The sequence below is a fragment of the Brienomyrus brachyistius genome, chromosome 3, assembly GCF_023856365.1.
Source record: "Brienomyrus brachyistius isolate T26 chromosome 3, BBRACH_0.4, whole genome shotgun sequence".
Lineage (NCBI taxonomy): Eukaryota > Metazoa > Chordata > Actinopteri > Osteoglossiformes > Mormyridae > Brienomyrus > Brienomyrus brachyistius.
In genome coordinates, this window is record NC_064535.1 from 17,017,684 (window position 1) to 17,034,212 (window position 16,529).

The 16,529-nt window shown below is 46.0% G+C and overlaps 3 protein-coding genes across 5 annotated transcripts in view; 2 read left to right on the top strand and 1 right to left on the bottom strand.

The window, feature by feature from the left end:
- Nucleotides 1–16,529, top strand: part of hnrnph3 (heterogeneous nuclear ribonucleoprotein H3 (2H9)) — a 76,001-nt gene that overhangs the window by 25,218 nt on the left and 34,254 nt on the right. The window lies entirely within an intron of this gene.
- dna2 (DNA replication helicase/nuclease 2) overlaps nucleotides 1–16,529 on the top strand; it is a 31,080-nt gene that overhangs the window by 4,042 nt on the left and 10,509 nt on the right. Inside the window, exons 9-23 of one of the 3 annotated variants that reach the window (XM_049009003.1) lie at nucleotides 1,043–1,166; nucleotides 1,245–1,404; nucleotides 1,491–1,679; nucleotides 2,854–3,087; nucleotides 3,195–3,311; nucleotides 3,394–3,503; nucleotides 3,855–3,964; nucleotides 4,045–4,266; nucleotides 4,607–4,800; nucleotides 6,383–6,472; nucleotides 6,613–6,820; nucleotides 6,925–7,014; nucleotides 7,115–7,297; nucleotides 7,503–7,648; nucleotides 7,912–8,328. In XM_049009003.1, coding sequence (XP_048864960.1) covers nucleotides 1,043–1,166; nucleotides 1,245–1,404; nucleotides 1,491–1,679; nucleotides 2,854–3,087; nucleotides 3,195–3,311; nucleotides 3,394–3,503; nucleotides 3,855–3,964; nucleotides 4,045–4,266; nucleotides 4,607–4,800; nucleotides 6,383–6,472; nucleotides 6,613–6,820; nucleotides 6,925–7,014; nucleotides 7,115–7,297; nucleotides 7,503–7,648; nucleotides 7,912–7,966 — 2,232 coding nt within the window. In that variant the 3' untranslated portion in view covers nucleotides 7,967–8,328. Of the gene's footprint in view, nucleotides 1–1,042; nucleotides 1,167–1,244; nucleotides 1,405–1,490; nucleotides 1,680–2,853; nucleotides 3,088–3,194; nucleotides 3,312–3,393; nucleotides 3,504–3,854; nucleotides 3,965–4,044; nucleotides 4,267–4,606; nucleotides 4,801–6,382; nucleotides 6,473–6,612; nucleotides 6,821–6,924; nucleotides 7,015–7,114; nucleotides 7,347–7,502; nucleotides 7,649–7,911; nucleotides 8,329–16,529 lie in introns of those variants that run through there. The other 2 variants (XM_049009005.1, XM_049009004.1) reach the window with 2 other exon arrangements.
- LOC125739200 (phenazine biosynthesis-like domain-containing protein 1) lies at nucleotides 8,156–16,409 on the bottom strand. Its single transcript, XM_049009073.1, has 10 exons — nucleotides 16,356–16,409; nucleotides 15,616–15,717; nucleotides 15,421–15,520; nucleotides 15,168–15,266; nucleotides 14,809–14,918; nucleotides 14,595–14,624; nucleotides 14,294–14,382; nucleotides 14,023–14,198; nucleotides 13,873–13,935; nucleotides 8,156–8,978 (listed from the first exon to the last, which is right to left on the bottom strand). The coding sequence occupies exons 1-10, from the start codon at nucleotides 16,392–16,394 to the stop codon at nucleotides 8,866–8,868; spliced, it is 921 nt and encodes a 306-aa protein (XP_048865030.1). The 5' UTR covers nucleotides 16,395–16,409; the 3' UTR covers nucleotides 8,156–8,865.

Consider the following 16,529-nt stretch of genomic DNA (forward strand, 5'->3'; position numbering starts at 1 on the left):
ACCGGTAAGCATGGGAGTCTCACAACGCTTGTAGGTTAAACTTCGCATAATTTCATATGAAGTTACATTGCCACTCCAAAACAATAGAGGATGAAAAAAATGTTTTGCTAGTTATCAGATAGCAGATTGTGTTATAAAGAAAAGTACCTAGTCTGGAGTAGGGACTAAAGTAGTATGGGCTTCAATCCATGCCTATCAGATCGTGTATCGGCTATGTGTGACTGATCCACATCCAATGTTTACTTATTTAGTTTTTGGCAGTCTGTGAAAAGAGCTCCTACATCTTGTTAAATCGATTTGTATTATTAATCAGAAGACAGCTCTTTGCCAGTTCAATTGTGTGTTTCGTGGCATTCGAGCTGAACCCTAACACTGCTACTCAGTTTCTTTGCTTCTCTGGGTGTGAGCACAGTTACTTCTGCCTGCTGTGATGTCATGCACATACCCTTTGCAGCAGGAGCCGTGTAAGAACATCAAATAAGAGGGTGACAATCTGGAAGCGAGTAATATGAAAAAAAGCAATGGATAATTTGGGAGTCGCTAGCTCTGGCTGTTTTATAGAATTGCTACAGCTTATGATACAGGAGGCGTTACCAGTGGGAAAGAAATTGTGGGGCATTTTAAGCCTTCACAACCTGCATATACTCTCTTGGAAGATACTGAAATTGAACAGCAAATGTCTGTAAAACAAGGTGGAACGGTACATTATATAGTTTTCTAGTACTCTAATTAAAAGAATTTTATCATACATTTTTTGTGTTAACTAGTTTTAAAAATGTTTATATATTGTATATATTGTAGTATTAAAGTAAAAAGCTCTGTCGGTATTGGCAGTTGTGTGACAGAATCAGATTGGAAATTAAAAAATGTGGATCAACCCATCTATATAGAAAAGGGTTCTGGAACTACCTCAGAGGAACTAACATTGGGCCAAGTTCTTGCCGGTAAACAGGACAAAAGTTCCTGGTTTTGGAAAAAGGTTCTGGTTCCTGAAAAAGATTCCTGCAGTGTAAAAGTGCCTATTATGGGATGTGGCCACCAGGTGATCCTGTATAACTTGATGAGTTCTGAGAGGCGTGAGGCAGCAGAAATGGAGGCAGGCTTCCTGCTGTACCTGAAGACGGGTAGCATGCATGCCATCACGGGGAGTCGCATGGACAAGCGAGGTGGGTGTCATCCCTGCAAACTGTTGTCGCTGTTCCCCCCCCCCCCCCCCCAAGAATGACCATCCTGCTTCTCCGTAGAGCTCCTGAAGCTGAGGAACACATTGGTATATCACCTCGTCAGCAGTGTTAAGCATGGAGGGGCTGGAGGCCCATACCTTGCACCACTGCCCAACATCGTCACGGACCAGCAGGCCTGCAGATTTTGCTCGCAGAAGAGGAATTGCGCCGTCTACAGCAGGTACAGCCTGCTCTGCCCACCCTGGCCTCTGGAGGGACGCCTCTGTTCTGCCCATGTGCTGACTGCCCATCTGTGTGCTGTTGCAGGGCCATGGAGGATGGCAAAGGGGGTAGCTGCGGGTCTCAGCCCTCCTTCGTGGAGGCAGAGACCCAGCACCTGCGGGACGCCCATCTGCACTACTTTGCACACTGGCTGCTGCTCTGCTCCTTGGAAGCTGAGGCCCCGGAGGGCAGGGGACACCGACAAGGCATTTGGCTGCAGGAGGTGCAGGAGAGGTGGGCAGGTCACCTGGGGGGCGGGACATGTTAACTAGGGCTGGGTACCGAACTTCAGTACTTTTGTGATACTGACTGAAATGCACCAATCCCGTCAAGGATTGAAAAAAAATTTTTGGTGCCAAATTCTGATATCCAATCAATAAATCTCAGCGTCTGCTAATAAGCATGCAGCAGTGTAAAGATATAAAGTCATTGGTGATTGGCTGTGTAACGTGTGCCGCTGCTGTTTTTCTTTGTCACATAGTGTTAAAAACGCCTAAGAAATTAAGTTTGCTTCCACAGGGTTCTAGACTGACCATTTAGTCTCATTTTGTGAGCATTTTTGGAGACAGTGCGACTAAATTTTATAGCTAGGCCCAGCAGTGCGACTTGCAAATATGTCCCTCATTCATACCCAGATATGCCCTCTATATAGTGGCTGATCACACTCTCGTATATCACGTGAAACATCCGGAGTGTGTGCATGTGTATGTAGGCAAGATCATCAGAGCTCAGTCTAATTCGGTTTCTCAGAGGCCCTACTGAAGAGGTGCTTACAGCGATGAACTTGCTGATTGCTTGACCACAAGCACCGGCACTAACATGGAAGTTACGCAGAAGTGCGGCGTAGATGGAATTATTTTTGTACCCCAATAAGACTGAATACCTTTTGCCTGCATCTCCAGTTATTAGTGGGATAACGTTGCATCGTCTTTTATTCTGTGGAAAATGAAGGATCAATCTGCTCTCCAGATTGACTTGTGAATTATAGACATGTCATGGGTCGTATAAGTAAAATCATGGCACTCAAGTCTCACGCTTTGACCATGAGACACACGCAGCGCCCTAGCAGATGCAATCTTGCTCCAAACTTTTGATAAAATTTGAGAGCCCTGATAAAATATATCGATCCTCCCAGTAACTAACCAATAACTAACAAAATAACTTGTTCAAATAAAAGATTAAGGCTGTATTTTTTTAAAATGTATTTTTGTTGTTGAAATTGATTTAGAAGCATATTGGTATCAAAAAAAGTATTGTTCAGGAACTGGTACTGAAATATTCTGAACAATGCCCACCCCTAATGTTAACGTCTGCATCTCTCTTCTTGGCTGGCTCTCTCACTCTCTGGGGAGGTATGAATGGCGGTCTAGGACCACACACTGACACTCCCATGTTCCTCCCCCAACAGGGAGGCCCATGGCTGCTGCATGGGTGACCTGGTGCGGGTGGGCGAAGCCATGCCCACATCGGACCACATGTTTGCCCAGCGCTTCCGTCGCCGGGGGATGGGGCCCGTGGGGACAGGCCTGAGCGTGGGTGACGGGGTGCTGCTCAGCCGGCAGGACAAGCAGCTGTTTGCTGTGGCCAAGGGCTTCGTGATGGATGTGGCTGGGGATGGTGGTGTACTCTGCAAGCTGAACCAGTATGACGATCACTTGCAGTCTGCCTGCAATTGAGATTAAACTTAATGATCCATGGGGAATCCCTGGTGGCAGTCAGTGACGTGAGATGACTATGTCTTTACTGCAGGAGTATCTCTGGTTCTCCTGGTGATGCCATCTTCCGTTTGGACAAAGACGAGGGTGAGAAGGGCCTGCATACCCACCTCGGCAACCTCTCCAAGCTCATGGAGAATTCCATGGAAAGGTCTGGTTCATATTTCAGGACTTTATGTTAAATCTGGGAGGCTCTCACATTAGTGCAGTGACCCTTTAATACCCCACCCCAGTGAGAGGCTTCGGGACATCATCATCGACTTACGACCCCCCTGCTTCTTCGAGAGCCTGAGCAGCGTGCTACCCCGGGATGCCAAGGACACAGTGGCCAGCATCTTAAAAGGTCTACTCACTCTCCCTTCTGGGACTCGTGTCAGAATGAAGGCAGCCATTTACATTCCCTTCAGTGGGCGGCGGGACTCAGCGGGTTAGGCCTCTGCGCTTGTGATTAGATGATTTGTCGGTTTGAACCCCATGTACAGTAGATTAGTCTTATGTCTGGGCACTTGAGCATGACCCTTAATCGCCCCAATGTGTTTATTTCAAAGGAGAGCATGATGGGATATGTGAGAACTACAATTCCAATATCCCTGTACTTGTACTCATGAAAATGGCAAATTAAATAGAATCATTAGCATCAATCCTATGCTCTGGGACCAGTGCACCTGTGATTTAACCACTTTTATTTTCCTAGGTCTGAACAAAACTCAGAAGCAGGCAATGAAGAAGGTCCTTCTCTCTAAAGACTACACCGTCATCGTTGGAATGCCGGGCTCTGGAAAGACTACAACAATTTGCTCTCTAGTAAGGATCCCACCTTCTGCGTCTGTCTTCCCAGCCCCCTCACCATCAGCCCCACCTCACCTGCTCCCCACCCTCCTCAGGTACGCATCCTCCATGCCTGCGGCTTCAGCGTGCTTCTCACCAGCTATACCCACTCAGCCGTGGACAACATCCTGGTGAAATTACTGCGCTTTCGGGTTGGCTTTCTGCGCCTGGGCCGTACCCACAAGGTGCACACCGATGTGCAACCTTACACAGAGGAGTGGCGCTGCGCCTCGGGCATCCGGACCCTTGCCGAGCTGGAGCAGCTGTATAATAGTGAGGTGGGGCTTCAGGAGTTGGCTGGACTAGATTTGGAGTTCGAAGGGGTTAATTTTACTGGTTGGGGCATCCTGGCTTGGTTGTGGGAGTAGTTAAGCATCAGATGTAAATGAATCCCTTAGAGAAAGCAGACTGGAGGGCCAAGTTTGTGCTGTCATTGGCACAGTCATGATTTCTTGTTTCCTTTAGCAGTTTAAAGAGGGAAAAGGGTTAGTGTATTATCAAATTTGATTGTAATGTTGTGGGTATGATACAGATTCTGTCTTTCCGGGCCATCATCAGCCATGGCCCTTTCATCCTGACTGTCTCTTTCTTCCCCCTGGGGATCTCTCTGGCCTCCAGCTCGTGGTGGCAACAACCTGCATGGGTGTTGGGCACCCCCTGTTTAGCCGGCGGCGTTTTGACTTTTGCATTGTGGACGAGGCATCGCAGATCAGCCAGCTTGTGTGCCTGGGCCCGCTCTTCTATGCGGAGCGCTTCGTGCTGGTGGGGGACCAGCAACAGCTAGCCCCCATTGTAAGGAGCCGGCAGGCCAGGTGAGTGTGGTGGAGGATGGGTCACACTGTGCTTTGGTTATACCAGTGGTTCTCAGTCCTGTTCCTGGCACCCCCCCCCCCCACCAACCCTACTTTTAATCTGGCTCATATGGTCCTTAATAGGCTAATAATGAATATGGCAGGTTGAAAGCAATGTGTTGAAATGAAGATATTCTGGAAAAACGGCAACTGTTGGAAGTTATTCAAGTTTTTAAAATTAGGTTAAATGGGCAAAAAAGTAAACCATGTCACCTTTGTTTTACCTGCATCAGGTGTGGTGCCACCCTCACCTTGAAGATCGCTATTCACATTCTAAATAGCCGCATTTCCGCATATTTAAATCGCATTCGTATGGTACTTTGATGAACAAAGCAACGATGAATTTGATGTCAAATTACAAGCTTCATATAAATTTGACATATTTACAATATACAGATGCTCCTCTACTTACGAACGAGATATGTTCCAAACGGCCGTTCGTAACTTGAAATGTTGAATAACGACTTATGAACATCATTTTAAGGGTACTCAAATCTACATGCATAAGTAAGTATGGATCATGCTCTGCTTGTGCAGATCCTTCTGTGTGCCAGGCCCCCCTTGCTACCTCATGTGGAATCCCTGTGTCACCAGCTGTTTCTAGTTGTGTTATTAGTCTTGTGTATTTAAGTCAGTGTGAGAGTATGTTTCCCGAGTCTGATCATTCTGTCACATGTTCAGCACGGGGAAGCAGCACAGGAGCCAGTGAAAAAAGGTGAACGCGAGGTTTATTTTGGGAAACACACTCAGGAACATGAAAACGACGTCAAGACGTTAATGACCGGACTGGGGAAACATACTCTAACGCGGACTTAAATACACAGGAGGATCGGACGACCGACAGTATGATACATGTTTACTTATCCTAAAACACATTACTAATGATACATAAAACAAAAATGAATAATGGATGCACAGAATATTTTGCAATAAAAACTAAGTAAACATTGATCTCGAGAGAGTAACTGGAATGCTGGGAGTACGCAGACTACGCTGCTGCACGGCTGGAGTAGCGGCCAGAAGTCGTACTAGGTGGGATTAGCATGCAGAACAAACTTTGATGTTGCTGACAAGAAACGGGAGCTCAATGAACAAGATTTGGCCTTAGTCCTCTTCATTCGTATGTCTGAAAGTTCGTAAGTTGAAGGTTTCTAAGTAGAGGAACGTCTGTACATTAAAATTAAGATGAGTGTAATGCCAAAAAAATATATAAAAGAAATAATTTGTCATGAATTAAGTTTATGATATTGCATGAAATGTGTGACCATGCCCTAGTCAGTGAAACTGTATTCCCTACCCCAAGACCCCAGAGGATTAATTGTGCAGCCCTACTACTGGGTTATATGTACGATTGGTGTGACCCCGGTCAGGCTGTATTTTTATCGTATGTGTGGTCAGTACGACCAAGTCTTTGTGCTTTGGTTATACATACAGTTGGTGCAACCCAGTCAGACTGCTTTTGTCATGCGTATGGTCTGTGCAACCTGGTCATGGTGTACTTTGGTTATAATGCTGCTTTGGTCAATGTCTGGTTGCTCTGCAGAGATCTGGGGATGGACGAGAGCTTGCTGAAGCGCTTGGAGAGGCACAGCGACGCCGTGGTTGAGTTAAACCTGCAGTACAGGATGAACAGGTACGTGTATACAGTTTGCAGCGGAGATCTGCATTCCTGCTGTGCTGTGTTTTGCCCTCGAGAGTGGGGGACCAATCGGGGAGATGCATCCCTGTTTATGGGCAGGGCCTGTGTGATAAGCATGTCTGGCACTCCACCAGTGATATCATGTCTCTGAGCAACATGCTGATGTATGGTGGCAAGCTGGAATGTGGCTCGGAGCGTACTGGCAGAGCCATGCTGGAGCTGCCGATGTGGGGTGCCGTGGAGCAAGAACTAGAACTCAATCTGAATCGATCTGAGTACCTCGCCTGGATCCGGGCCGCCCTGGAGCCGCAGAAGCCAGTATGCTTCCTGGACACAGCCAAGGTGAACATCCCCCAGCATTCGAGTTCCAGTGCTTTTATTTTAAACAAATCTAAAATGACTGACCACATTATCTCCCAATCCGCCCCCCCACCCCCCCCCTCCAGGTCCCTGCCCTCGAGACGGCGACTAAAGGCGGCATCAGTAACACCAATGAAGCCATCTTGGTGCACGGCCTTGTTAGCTTGCTGCTAAAGGTGTGTAACTCTGCACAACTGCTGATCGGTTGTTGAAGCGGGGTCTGCAGGGTGGGTGGGTCAGCTGATATTGCACTATTGTGACACTGTACCCCTGTAGGCGGGCTGCAGCGCTAAGGACATCGGTGTCATTGCCCCATACCGGCAGCAGCTGGCTGCCATCTCAGGCCTGTTGAGCAGCCCTGCCTTCAACGCTGTCGAGGTCAACACGGTGGACAAGTACCAGGGCCGCGACAAGAATGTCATCATTGTCTCCTTCGTTCGGAGCAACACCCAGGGCCGTGTGAGTGTTCCGCCTCTCAACAGCAGTGGGTGTTAGAGCCCCCAGCCAGGTGCTATTAAATATACTGACCCAGTAACTGGGGGGGCAGACAGATCACATGTGTTTCAGTATCTGTTCCTCAGCATGAGTGGGAGCCACTGGAATGTCCCGGGGCCCATCACCCCCAGCATATGTATGACACCCATACCCCCTCCCCCCGCCCCAGACTGGGGAGCTACTGAAGGACTGGAGGCGCCTGAACGTGGCTGTGACACGTGCCAAGCTCAAGCTGCTCCTGCTGGGCTCTGCACCCACACTCAAGCTCTTTGCCCCTCTGGAGAAACTGCTGGGCCACCTGGAGCGCACGGGTGGCATATCCTTCACCCAACGCTGGTTAGCTGGTGTCAGTCTCTGGCAGTGTTAATTGTCCAAAATAAGCAAAAATGTTTAGCCTGCATGACTGGTGGTGCTGCTTAGCGATTTCAAACTTTGCTGCATGTCATCACATTGTGAAATAATCTCATATTGATGAGCCAGAAATACTGAACTTGGGTGATGAGTAGGTCTAACGGTGTGGGACCCCCTGCTTCAGCAGTGTATTCAGAGCCCAGGGTTTCCTCCTTAACAGAGCTCTACATCCTCTTGCTTCCCCCGGCTGCCCATCAGGACCTGTCTAGGATGTGCCTGTGAGCCCCACAAGGAATCAGATGTCCTTTAAAGGCATCGTCTACAACAAGTTGGATCGATCAGGCCCAACCTCCTTTTTTTCTTTTTCTACCTCAGCACCAGTGTAAGCTGCAGTGGATCACAGGTCATCATGGTACTGGTTTGAAACGATGTTCAGTTACCACTGCTAGTGTTATGACCTCAGAGCCCAGGTACTAAGCATAAAAACTTTTGTTTTATTGTTGCTGTTTTATTGTTGCTGTTTATCACAAGTCAGGTAAAAGTTATTTCTTTTGTATGTCGTATTTCTTTTTGTCAGTTTTATCACTAATTCAAAATATTACTTGAATTCATTTCAGCAGATGGTGACAAGTCCTCTCAAGCCCCATCTGAGCTTTTAACCATTTTAAGATACATTGATATTTACCATCCTGGTTTGATTCCAGCTAGAGCCCTGTCTGACTGAAGATGTCGATGAGGTTACAGACTGCTTACAGCCTTGCGGGTTTTGGTACAGAGCAGTCATTTGACCTTTTGGAAATCCAATGTGATATAGGGGGTCACTTAACATTTTTAGTTCCTATAGTTTACCCAAAATTACATCAGACACATACATGTTTGTGTATTAATACTGACTGGATTTGCAATGGTTTATATTTGAAAATGTGACACAAAGAAATACACATTCCAACTCTGTTTTCAAGCTAAGTTTTTTTTTTTTTTTTTTTGCTATGATTTTAAAAAAATAAATTCTCTCCAAATAATGTCTGGGTATCTTTACTATAAATTATTTATAGTAAATTTAATAGTATTTAGATTATTAGTATTTTCTAGCTAGTTTCCTTTCAGCCTAAATCTCAAGATCAGTTCTGAGTTTTGTATGAGGGAAATGTTGGACAGCATCCGGGAACTGTCTGAAGTGTTCAGAGTGTGAGTACCCCCTTCAGGACTGTAACTGCACGGCCAGCAATGTCCACTCTGTTGTTGTCTTTTATGTGCAGGTGAAGCTCCCCCCCTCGACTGGAGCATTGGTAGGCTGCCACATGAAAAAAATCAGATTATTTAGTAGAGTCTGTAGATTTTAGTAAGTAGTCTGTACCATTTTAAAATGCCAAAGTATTTCACAATTGCAACCAGTTGAATCTGGGTATTCAAAACCAAATTATTTATCCATCCATCATCTTCCGCTAATTATCCGAGGTCGGGTCGCGGGGGCAGCAGTCTCAACAGGGAAATCCAGACTTCCCTCTCCCTGGCCACTTCATCCAGCTCCTCCGGGGGAATCCATAGGCGTTGCATGCTTTTCCAGCTGAGGACCATGGTCTTGGATTTGGAGATGCTGATTTTCATCTCAGCCGCTTCACACTCGGCTGCGAACTGTTCTAGTGAGAGCCGAAGGTCACGGTCTGATGAGGCCAGCAGAACCACATCATCTACAGAAAGCAGAGAACTAATCCTGAGGCCCTGGCTGCGCCTAGAAATTCTGTCCATAAAAGCTATGAACAGAATCGGTGACAAAGGGCAGCCCTGGTGGAGTCCAACCCTCACCGGAAACGATTCTGACTTACTGCCAACAATGCAGACCAAGCTCTGACACCGGTTGTACAGGGACCAAACAGCCCTTATAAGGAAGTCCGACACCCCATACTTCCAGAGCACTCCCCACAGGACTCCCTGAAGCACGTGGTCGAATGCCTTCTCCAAGTCCACAAAGCACATGTAGACTGGTTGGTCAAACTTCCATGCACCCTCCAGGACCCTGCCAAGAGTATAGAACTGGTCCACTGTTCCATGACCAGGGCAAAAACCACACTGCTCCTCCTGAATCCGAGATTCGACTATCCGATGGACCCTCCTCTCCAGCACCCCCGAATAGACCTTACCAGGGAGGCTGAGGAGTGTGTTCCCCCTATAATTGGAACACACGCTCTGGTCCCCTTTCTTGAAGAGGGGGACCACCACCTCGGTCTGCCAATCCAGAGGCACCACCCCCGATATCCACGCGATGCTGCAGATCTGTGTCAACCAAGACAGCCTCGCAACATCTAGAGCATTGAGGATCTCCGAGCGGATCTCATCCACCCCTGGGGCCCGGCCACCTCAGTGACCTCCGCCCAAGAGATAGGAGAGTTCACATTGGAAGGCATGTCGGTGGGATTGAGGAGGTCTTCAACGTATTCCTTTCACCGACCCACAATGTCCCGAGCTGAGGTCAGCAGCGCATCATCCCCATCATAAACAGTGTTGTTGAGTCGCCGGTTGGTGAACCAGAATCTCCTCGAAGCTGTCCGGAAGTCGTTCTCCATGGCCTCCCCAAACTCCTCCCATACCCGAGTTTTTGCCTCAGTGACCGCCGAAGCCACGTTCCGCGTCACCCGCCGATACTCATCAGCTGCCTCCGGAGTCCTATAGGCTAAAAAGGCCCGATAGGACTCCTACAGCTTGACGGCATCCCTCACCGCCAGTGTCCACCAGCGGGTTCGGGGATTGCTGTCTCGACAGGCACCGACAATCTTGCGGCCACAGCTCTGGTCAGTCGCTTCCGCAATGGAGGCGCGGAACATGACCCATTCGGCCTCAATGTCCCCCGCTTCCCCCGGGACATGGGCGAAGTTCTGCCGGAGGTAGGAGTTGAAACTCCTCCTGACAGGGGATTCTGCCAGACGTTCCCAGCCGACCCGCACTATATGCTTGGTTCTGCCTGCTCTGACTGGCTTCCTCCCCCCACCAACAGAGCCAACCCACCACCAGGTGGTGATCAGTTGACAGCGCCGCCCCTCTCCTCACCCGAGTATCCAATACATGGCCGATGACACGACTACACAATCGATCATTGATCTGCGGCCTAGGGTGTCCTGGTGCCAAGTGCACATATGGACACGCTTACGCTTGAACATGGTGTTCATTATGGACAATCCATGACGGGCACAGAAGTCCAATAACAAAACACCACCCTATGCTGATTTTCAGCAGGGATGTGTTATTTTATAGTTTTGCTGTCCTTATCCTAAAAAGTACATCCATCCATCCATTTTCCAAACTGCTTATCCTACTGGGTTGTGGGGGGTCCGGAGCCTATCCTGGAAGCAAAGGGTACGAGGCAGGGAACAACCCAGGATGGGGGGCCAGCCCATCGCAGGGCACACTCACACACCATTCACTCTCACATGCACACCTACGGGCAATTTAGCAACTCCAATTAGCCTCAGCATGTTTTTGGACTGTGGGGGGAAACCGGACTACCTGGAGGAAACCCCACGACGACATGGGGAGAACATGCAAACTCCACACATGTGACCCAGGCGGAGACTCGAACCGCGGTCCCAGGAGTGTGAGGCAACAGTGCTAACCACTGCACCACCATGGCGCCCCCTAAAATGTACAGAATACTGAAAATAAACCTTTCTATGGGTAGGCATTTCCAAACTTTTGGCTGGCACTGTATGTGTCATTAAAATAATGTTTTGTATATATTATATTCTCTGGCATCCCCTGGATATCCCGTATATATCACAAAAATTCAACAATAAACAAAATGGGATTTTACAGTGTTCCTGTTTGGTTTTTCTCTTTTCCTGTTCTGATTTTGAGACGGAAAAACCAAAAACATCAATGTTTTTTTTTTGTTTTTCCGATTTGGTTTTGAAACGGAAAATTCAAAACTGCACACTTTCAATGAATGGTTGTCAAATTCTGACCATTACATTTACATATTTAGTAGATACTTTTCCCAAAGTGACAGAGAAATGGGAAAAATGGCACATTACAAAAACAATACATGCAGTCAAGGAATTAACAAAACCTGCGTTAATTTGGCCCCCATATGTCCAAACTGGCCTCAGTTGTTTGTGCCACGTTTGTGTGGTTTCAGTTTCTCAGATATGTTTCATTACATGGTCACGGTACCAATCGTTTTACCTTGTGTTTAAAAATGTCTGTACTGTTATTTCTGATTTATACCTTCTTTGTTTATGCCATTACATTATCGTGGTTCAGTGCTCATACTGGAATTTCCCATGGAAACAAAAGTTTAATGTATGAAATTTTGCGTGCCTTTTATACGGAAGAGGATTAGGGCCACATGAAATAAATTTCAGAGAATTCTGAGAAAAAAGTCAGAACTGAGAAAAAAAGTTTAGGGGCAACAGTAGAAGTGGAGATGTCAGTGTTGGTCTAAAATGACAGAACAGGCAGCATTCCTGCAAATTCGTGGAGATTCATAGGAAGCCATTGCACATTTGGAAGAGCAAAAGTAGGTGAAAAAATAAATCTTGGTGCCAGCAGGTTTAACATTAGCAGTAGCATTTGTAGCAAGTCATTGTCATCAAAAAGTTAACCTTTTTTTGGAACTGCAACACTAAGTTTTTTTGTAGCTCATTTTAAAACAGTTTCAGTCTAATGTTCCAGTCTACTTACTCTGAAGCTCCACGAATTTGCACGAATGCTGCCGGTTCTGTCATTTTACACCAACACTGACATCTCCACTTCTACTGTTGCCCCTAAACTCGGTGTATTGCATGTGACCTGAGGTCTGCAGCCCGTCTGATTCTAACGTCAGGATTCTAACATTTTTTCTCAGAGTTCTGACATTTTTCTCTAAAATATATTTCATGTGACCCTAGTCCTCTTCCATACTTCTATGATAAGCTATAAGTATCTTTTTTTACTAAAAAGACTGATATGACAAGAGTCCTACATTCTGGAGCCACGTACTTCTGTCTGATTAGACCAAAATTGAATTTTTTGGTCTCATCACAAAGATGTTAGTTTAAAGGATGGAAGGGACTGCCAATGATACACCATACCTACCATCAAGCATGGTGTGGGGAACATCATGCTTTGGGACTGCTTCTCTAGGGCAGACACTGGTTCTCTTGTCCGTATTGAAGGAAGAATGGATAGTAAGAAGTATACGGAGATTTTGGAAGAAAACCTTCAAATGTCAGCCATCAAACTGGGACTCAGAAGACGCTACCACTTTCAGCAGGACAATGACTCAAAACACTGTGCAAAAGTAACCAAAGCATGGTTTGACAAAAAGAAGATCCAGGTTTTGCAGTGGTCTAGCGAGAGTGCGGATCTGAATCCAATTGAAAATTTGTGGCGTGATCTCAAAATTGCAGTTCACAAATGACAGCCTTCAAACGTGGCACTGATGGAACTGGGAATAATTGCCTCCATCCAGATGTGATAAGCTTGAGGACGGCTGTCCAAAGTGATTGCAAGCAGTACCCGTGTACAGGCTGGCCATGACATCTAGCAACTTTGGGGGGATCCTGTGAAGTCTCAAGATGTCCCACATGGCAGCTCAATCAACTGAGTCAAATGTTTTACACTGATGTCACGTGACCATGTAATGAAACATTTATATCTCAGACACTAAAGCAGAACAACAATTTCAGCACAAATGGGGGACTAACTTCATGCTGGTGACGTCACCACATAAGCAAACATTTATATCTCAGAAACTAAAACAGCACAAATGTGGTACCAACAATTGAGACCAGTTTTGTTTGAAATTGGACACAAATGGGGGGGCTAACTTCATGATGGTGGCACAAGACCTTGTAAAGAAACATTTATATCTCAGAGATTAAAGCAGCACAAAATTTAAATTTAAACACCACAAACAGAGCACAAACGATTGCAATCAGTTTGGTCAAAGTCAGACGCGAATAGTGGGCCAACTTCACGCTGGTGATGTCACCATGTAATACCCCATAAACTAAAACAGCACAAACAAAAATTTCAATGGCACAAACCAGCACTGATGATTGAGACCAGTTTGGTTTAAATCAGACACATATGGGGGGGGCAACTTCATGCAGGTATCAACGGCATCTAGGCTGAGCTTCCCAGAACGCCCAGATACAAATGTAAGCAGTTTCATAGTAAGTGCTAAAAAAACAAGAACCATTAGCCATCCTTACCCAGCATCCTTTGCTTTCCCAATTTCTCTGACCAGTAGCTGGCTAACACAGTGTGTGATGACCCTTGAAGTGGCAGATGAAAACAACCACATGTCAATAACCTTAACTAACGACCGAAAACTGCACACTGTGAAATTCGGCAACTTTTACCAGTTACAGGATCCTCAGGAATTCCTTGCCAGGGAGCAAAATTCCTTGAGAAAAAGTCATAGGCTGGCTGAGCAACTGGATCACCCTTCAGGGTGACCATGAGTGACTTCACCTTCCCGGTGGGCTCTGCATGCAGGAGGCTGGCAGGGTCTGGCTGCAGGGACATCAAGGCTGCCCTGGAAACCCGTGAAAGAGGGCTGGAATGTGTGATCAGGGTTGGTTATTGCACACTTTGTGTCGGGACAGCGCAGGGGTGGGTGTCTGCTTTTACCTGTCACATGAGTCACTGAGGCATATGAGCAGCTCGCTGATGGCCCTGCAGTACCGCACTTCCTGCACAGGCAGTTCTCCAACTGCAGCCTGTGGCAATGAACCCAGGCCATAAGTAAGTATGTAAGTGTCTGCTCATCACATTATGTTCAGCTCTAATGCACATCCACTGAGAGTAGATTTTTTAAAATCAGTATTGTTGCATTCACATGCAACCTGTAATGTTCAGTGGTTACCATGGTATGACTATGGCTGAATTACACATTTAATTGGTTAATAATTGATCATTTTTGATCACTTACTTTAATAAGATCTTTAACTTCATTTGGGTCCTAAGAGAAAAATACAAACTTAACTATAATTAAAACAGTATTCTACTTGCAGAAGTTCATGAGACATTTAACTTGAATTTCACAGTTTCAAGAATATGATGACCTTGCGAAATGAAGCCCAGGATTAAACTGACTGAACGAATATCACGTACTGCATCTTAACATTTTGAGTCCCACCGCCTACCTGCATAGTCGGCTTGTTTAGGGGAAAGTCCATCACTAGGGCGTCCCCGTCCATTTTGACGTGTAATTCCCCACTAAGCGTCTCAAAAGTCAGGACTGCGTTATGGTTTTCTTTCAAGCAGAATGACAAACATTATGTTTGTACAGGATATTTTTAATTATAGCTTTGTTTTCTCGAATGACTTTAAAATACAGCTGTGCCACGTGTTTAAAATCAACGTCACGCAACATTTACAGCTTCACGGTTTATTTTTTATCAGCTATTTTAGGGCTCCTTATATGTCTCGATGCGTAATCCATAATGATTACGTTGCTTGTACATAGAGATAATACTTGCGAATAGCTCATCCAAGCGCTTACTTTTATGGTAAAAAAGCACGGCCGCCGAGGCGATGGTGCCGTGCCCGCACAAGACGACTTCATTTTTTGGGGTGAACCATCTCAGGCGAAAACGAGCCGCTGTCGAGGAAAGGGGGTTACATGTAAAACGGTGTCAGGCCACCGACTCCCTGAGGTTAATGCTGTATATCTAGGAATTTTAAGTTTGCCAGTAGGGTATTCTCCCAAAAATGCAGGGCGTTTACATTCACATTTGCAAGTGAAATTGAGATACCGGTGGCGAAGTCATCTGTAACATTCAGTCTGGAAATAAAAGCAGTCTCGGAAAGGTTCATCTCCGCTGCAATTTTCTGGTACACCTGATCCTGTAATTCCTATATTTTTTAGAAAGAGACATCTCGTATGATGAGGGGAGACATACACTGTAATAAAATATTTATCTTGATCACCGTAAACATTAAACACTCACATTTTGTAAAAGACAGACTGCTGCGGGGTTCCCTTTGAAAACTTGGTTGGTGAATGCATCTACAGTGAATACTGGAATTTCCATGGCTTCCTTGTTTTTTTGCTGCGTGTGTGAAGAGAAGTTTCACCGTTTGATCAGTCGTTTGTTAAGCGTTAACTGGACTTTAAACCCACGACCAGCACAACTTAATAGAGCAACGTAAGCAGTTATAAGTAAAGCATGGGTAACTTCTCAATTAACGAAAGGCCAGTCGCATGTATTTGCATACATTTTCATAAAACGGCTGATTAATTCTCTGTCTTGACATTGGCAAAAGCATAACTATACAAGAAAACAAAAATAAATATACATATTTGATATACATATATGTACAAAAGTGGACATCAATAGATGCCTTGAAGCAGCAGAAACTGTATGATCAAAAACAACTGGCAGTGGGAGTAATGTTTGGTAATAGCAGAATGGCAATATTGGAGCATTGCATGGCCTCCTATATGAAAGATCATTGCACTTAGTCCTTTATGTGTGTGTATATGCATGCGGTCAACTGTATGACGTTCATTATGGAGTCCGACAGCAGCTGGAAGGAAAGACCTGTGATATCTCTCCTTCACACAATGTGGGTGCAACAGCCTGTCACTGAAGGAGTTCCACAGTGCTGTCAGTGTGTCATGCATGGGGTGGTAGATGTTATCCAATAGGGATGACAGCTTAGCCAACATTCTCCTGTCACTGATTACCTCCAATGGAGCCAGAACTATTCCTTGTGAGGCTTCCATACTTCAGATGATACTGTCAGACACACAGTTCCGAGTCCTCGCATGCTGCAGTTGTTGGGTGAGATAGTCTAGGATCCATGTGGTGAGGTGGTGATTCACTCCAGGGTCTTCATAAGGTGGGATATCAGAGCTAGT

What these genes read in the sequence shown, in the direction of transcription:
- LOC125739200 (XM_049009073.1), bottom strand. Translation starts at nt 16,394, where the DNA reads ATGGAAGCCTCACAAGGAATAGTTCTGGCTCCATTGGAG. An exon ending in AAGTTAAAGATCTTATTAAA is followed by an intron (nt 14,383 to 14,594) that starts GTAAGTGATCAA and finishes TCATTGCCACAG; the next exon opens with GCTGCAGTTGGAGAACTGCC. An exon ending in GGGAAAGCAAAGGATGCTGG is followed by an intron (nt 8,979 to 13,872) that starts GTAAGGATGGCT and finishes TTCATGTGGCAG; the next exon opens with CCTACCAATGCTCCAGTCGA.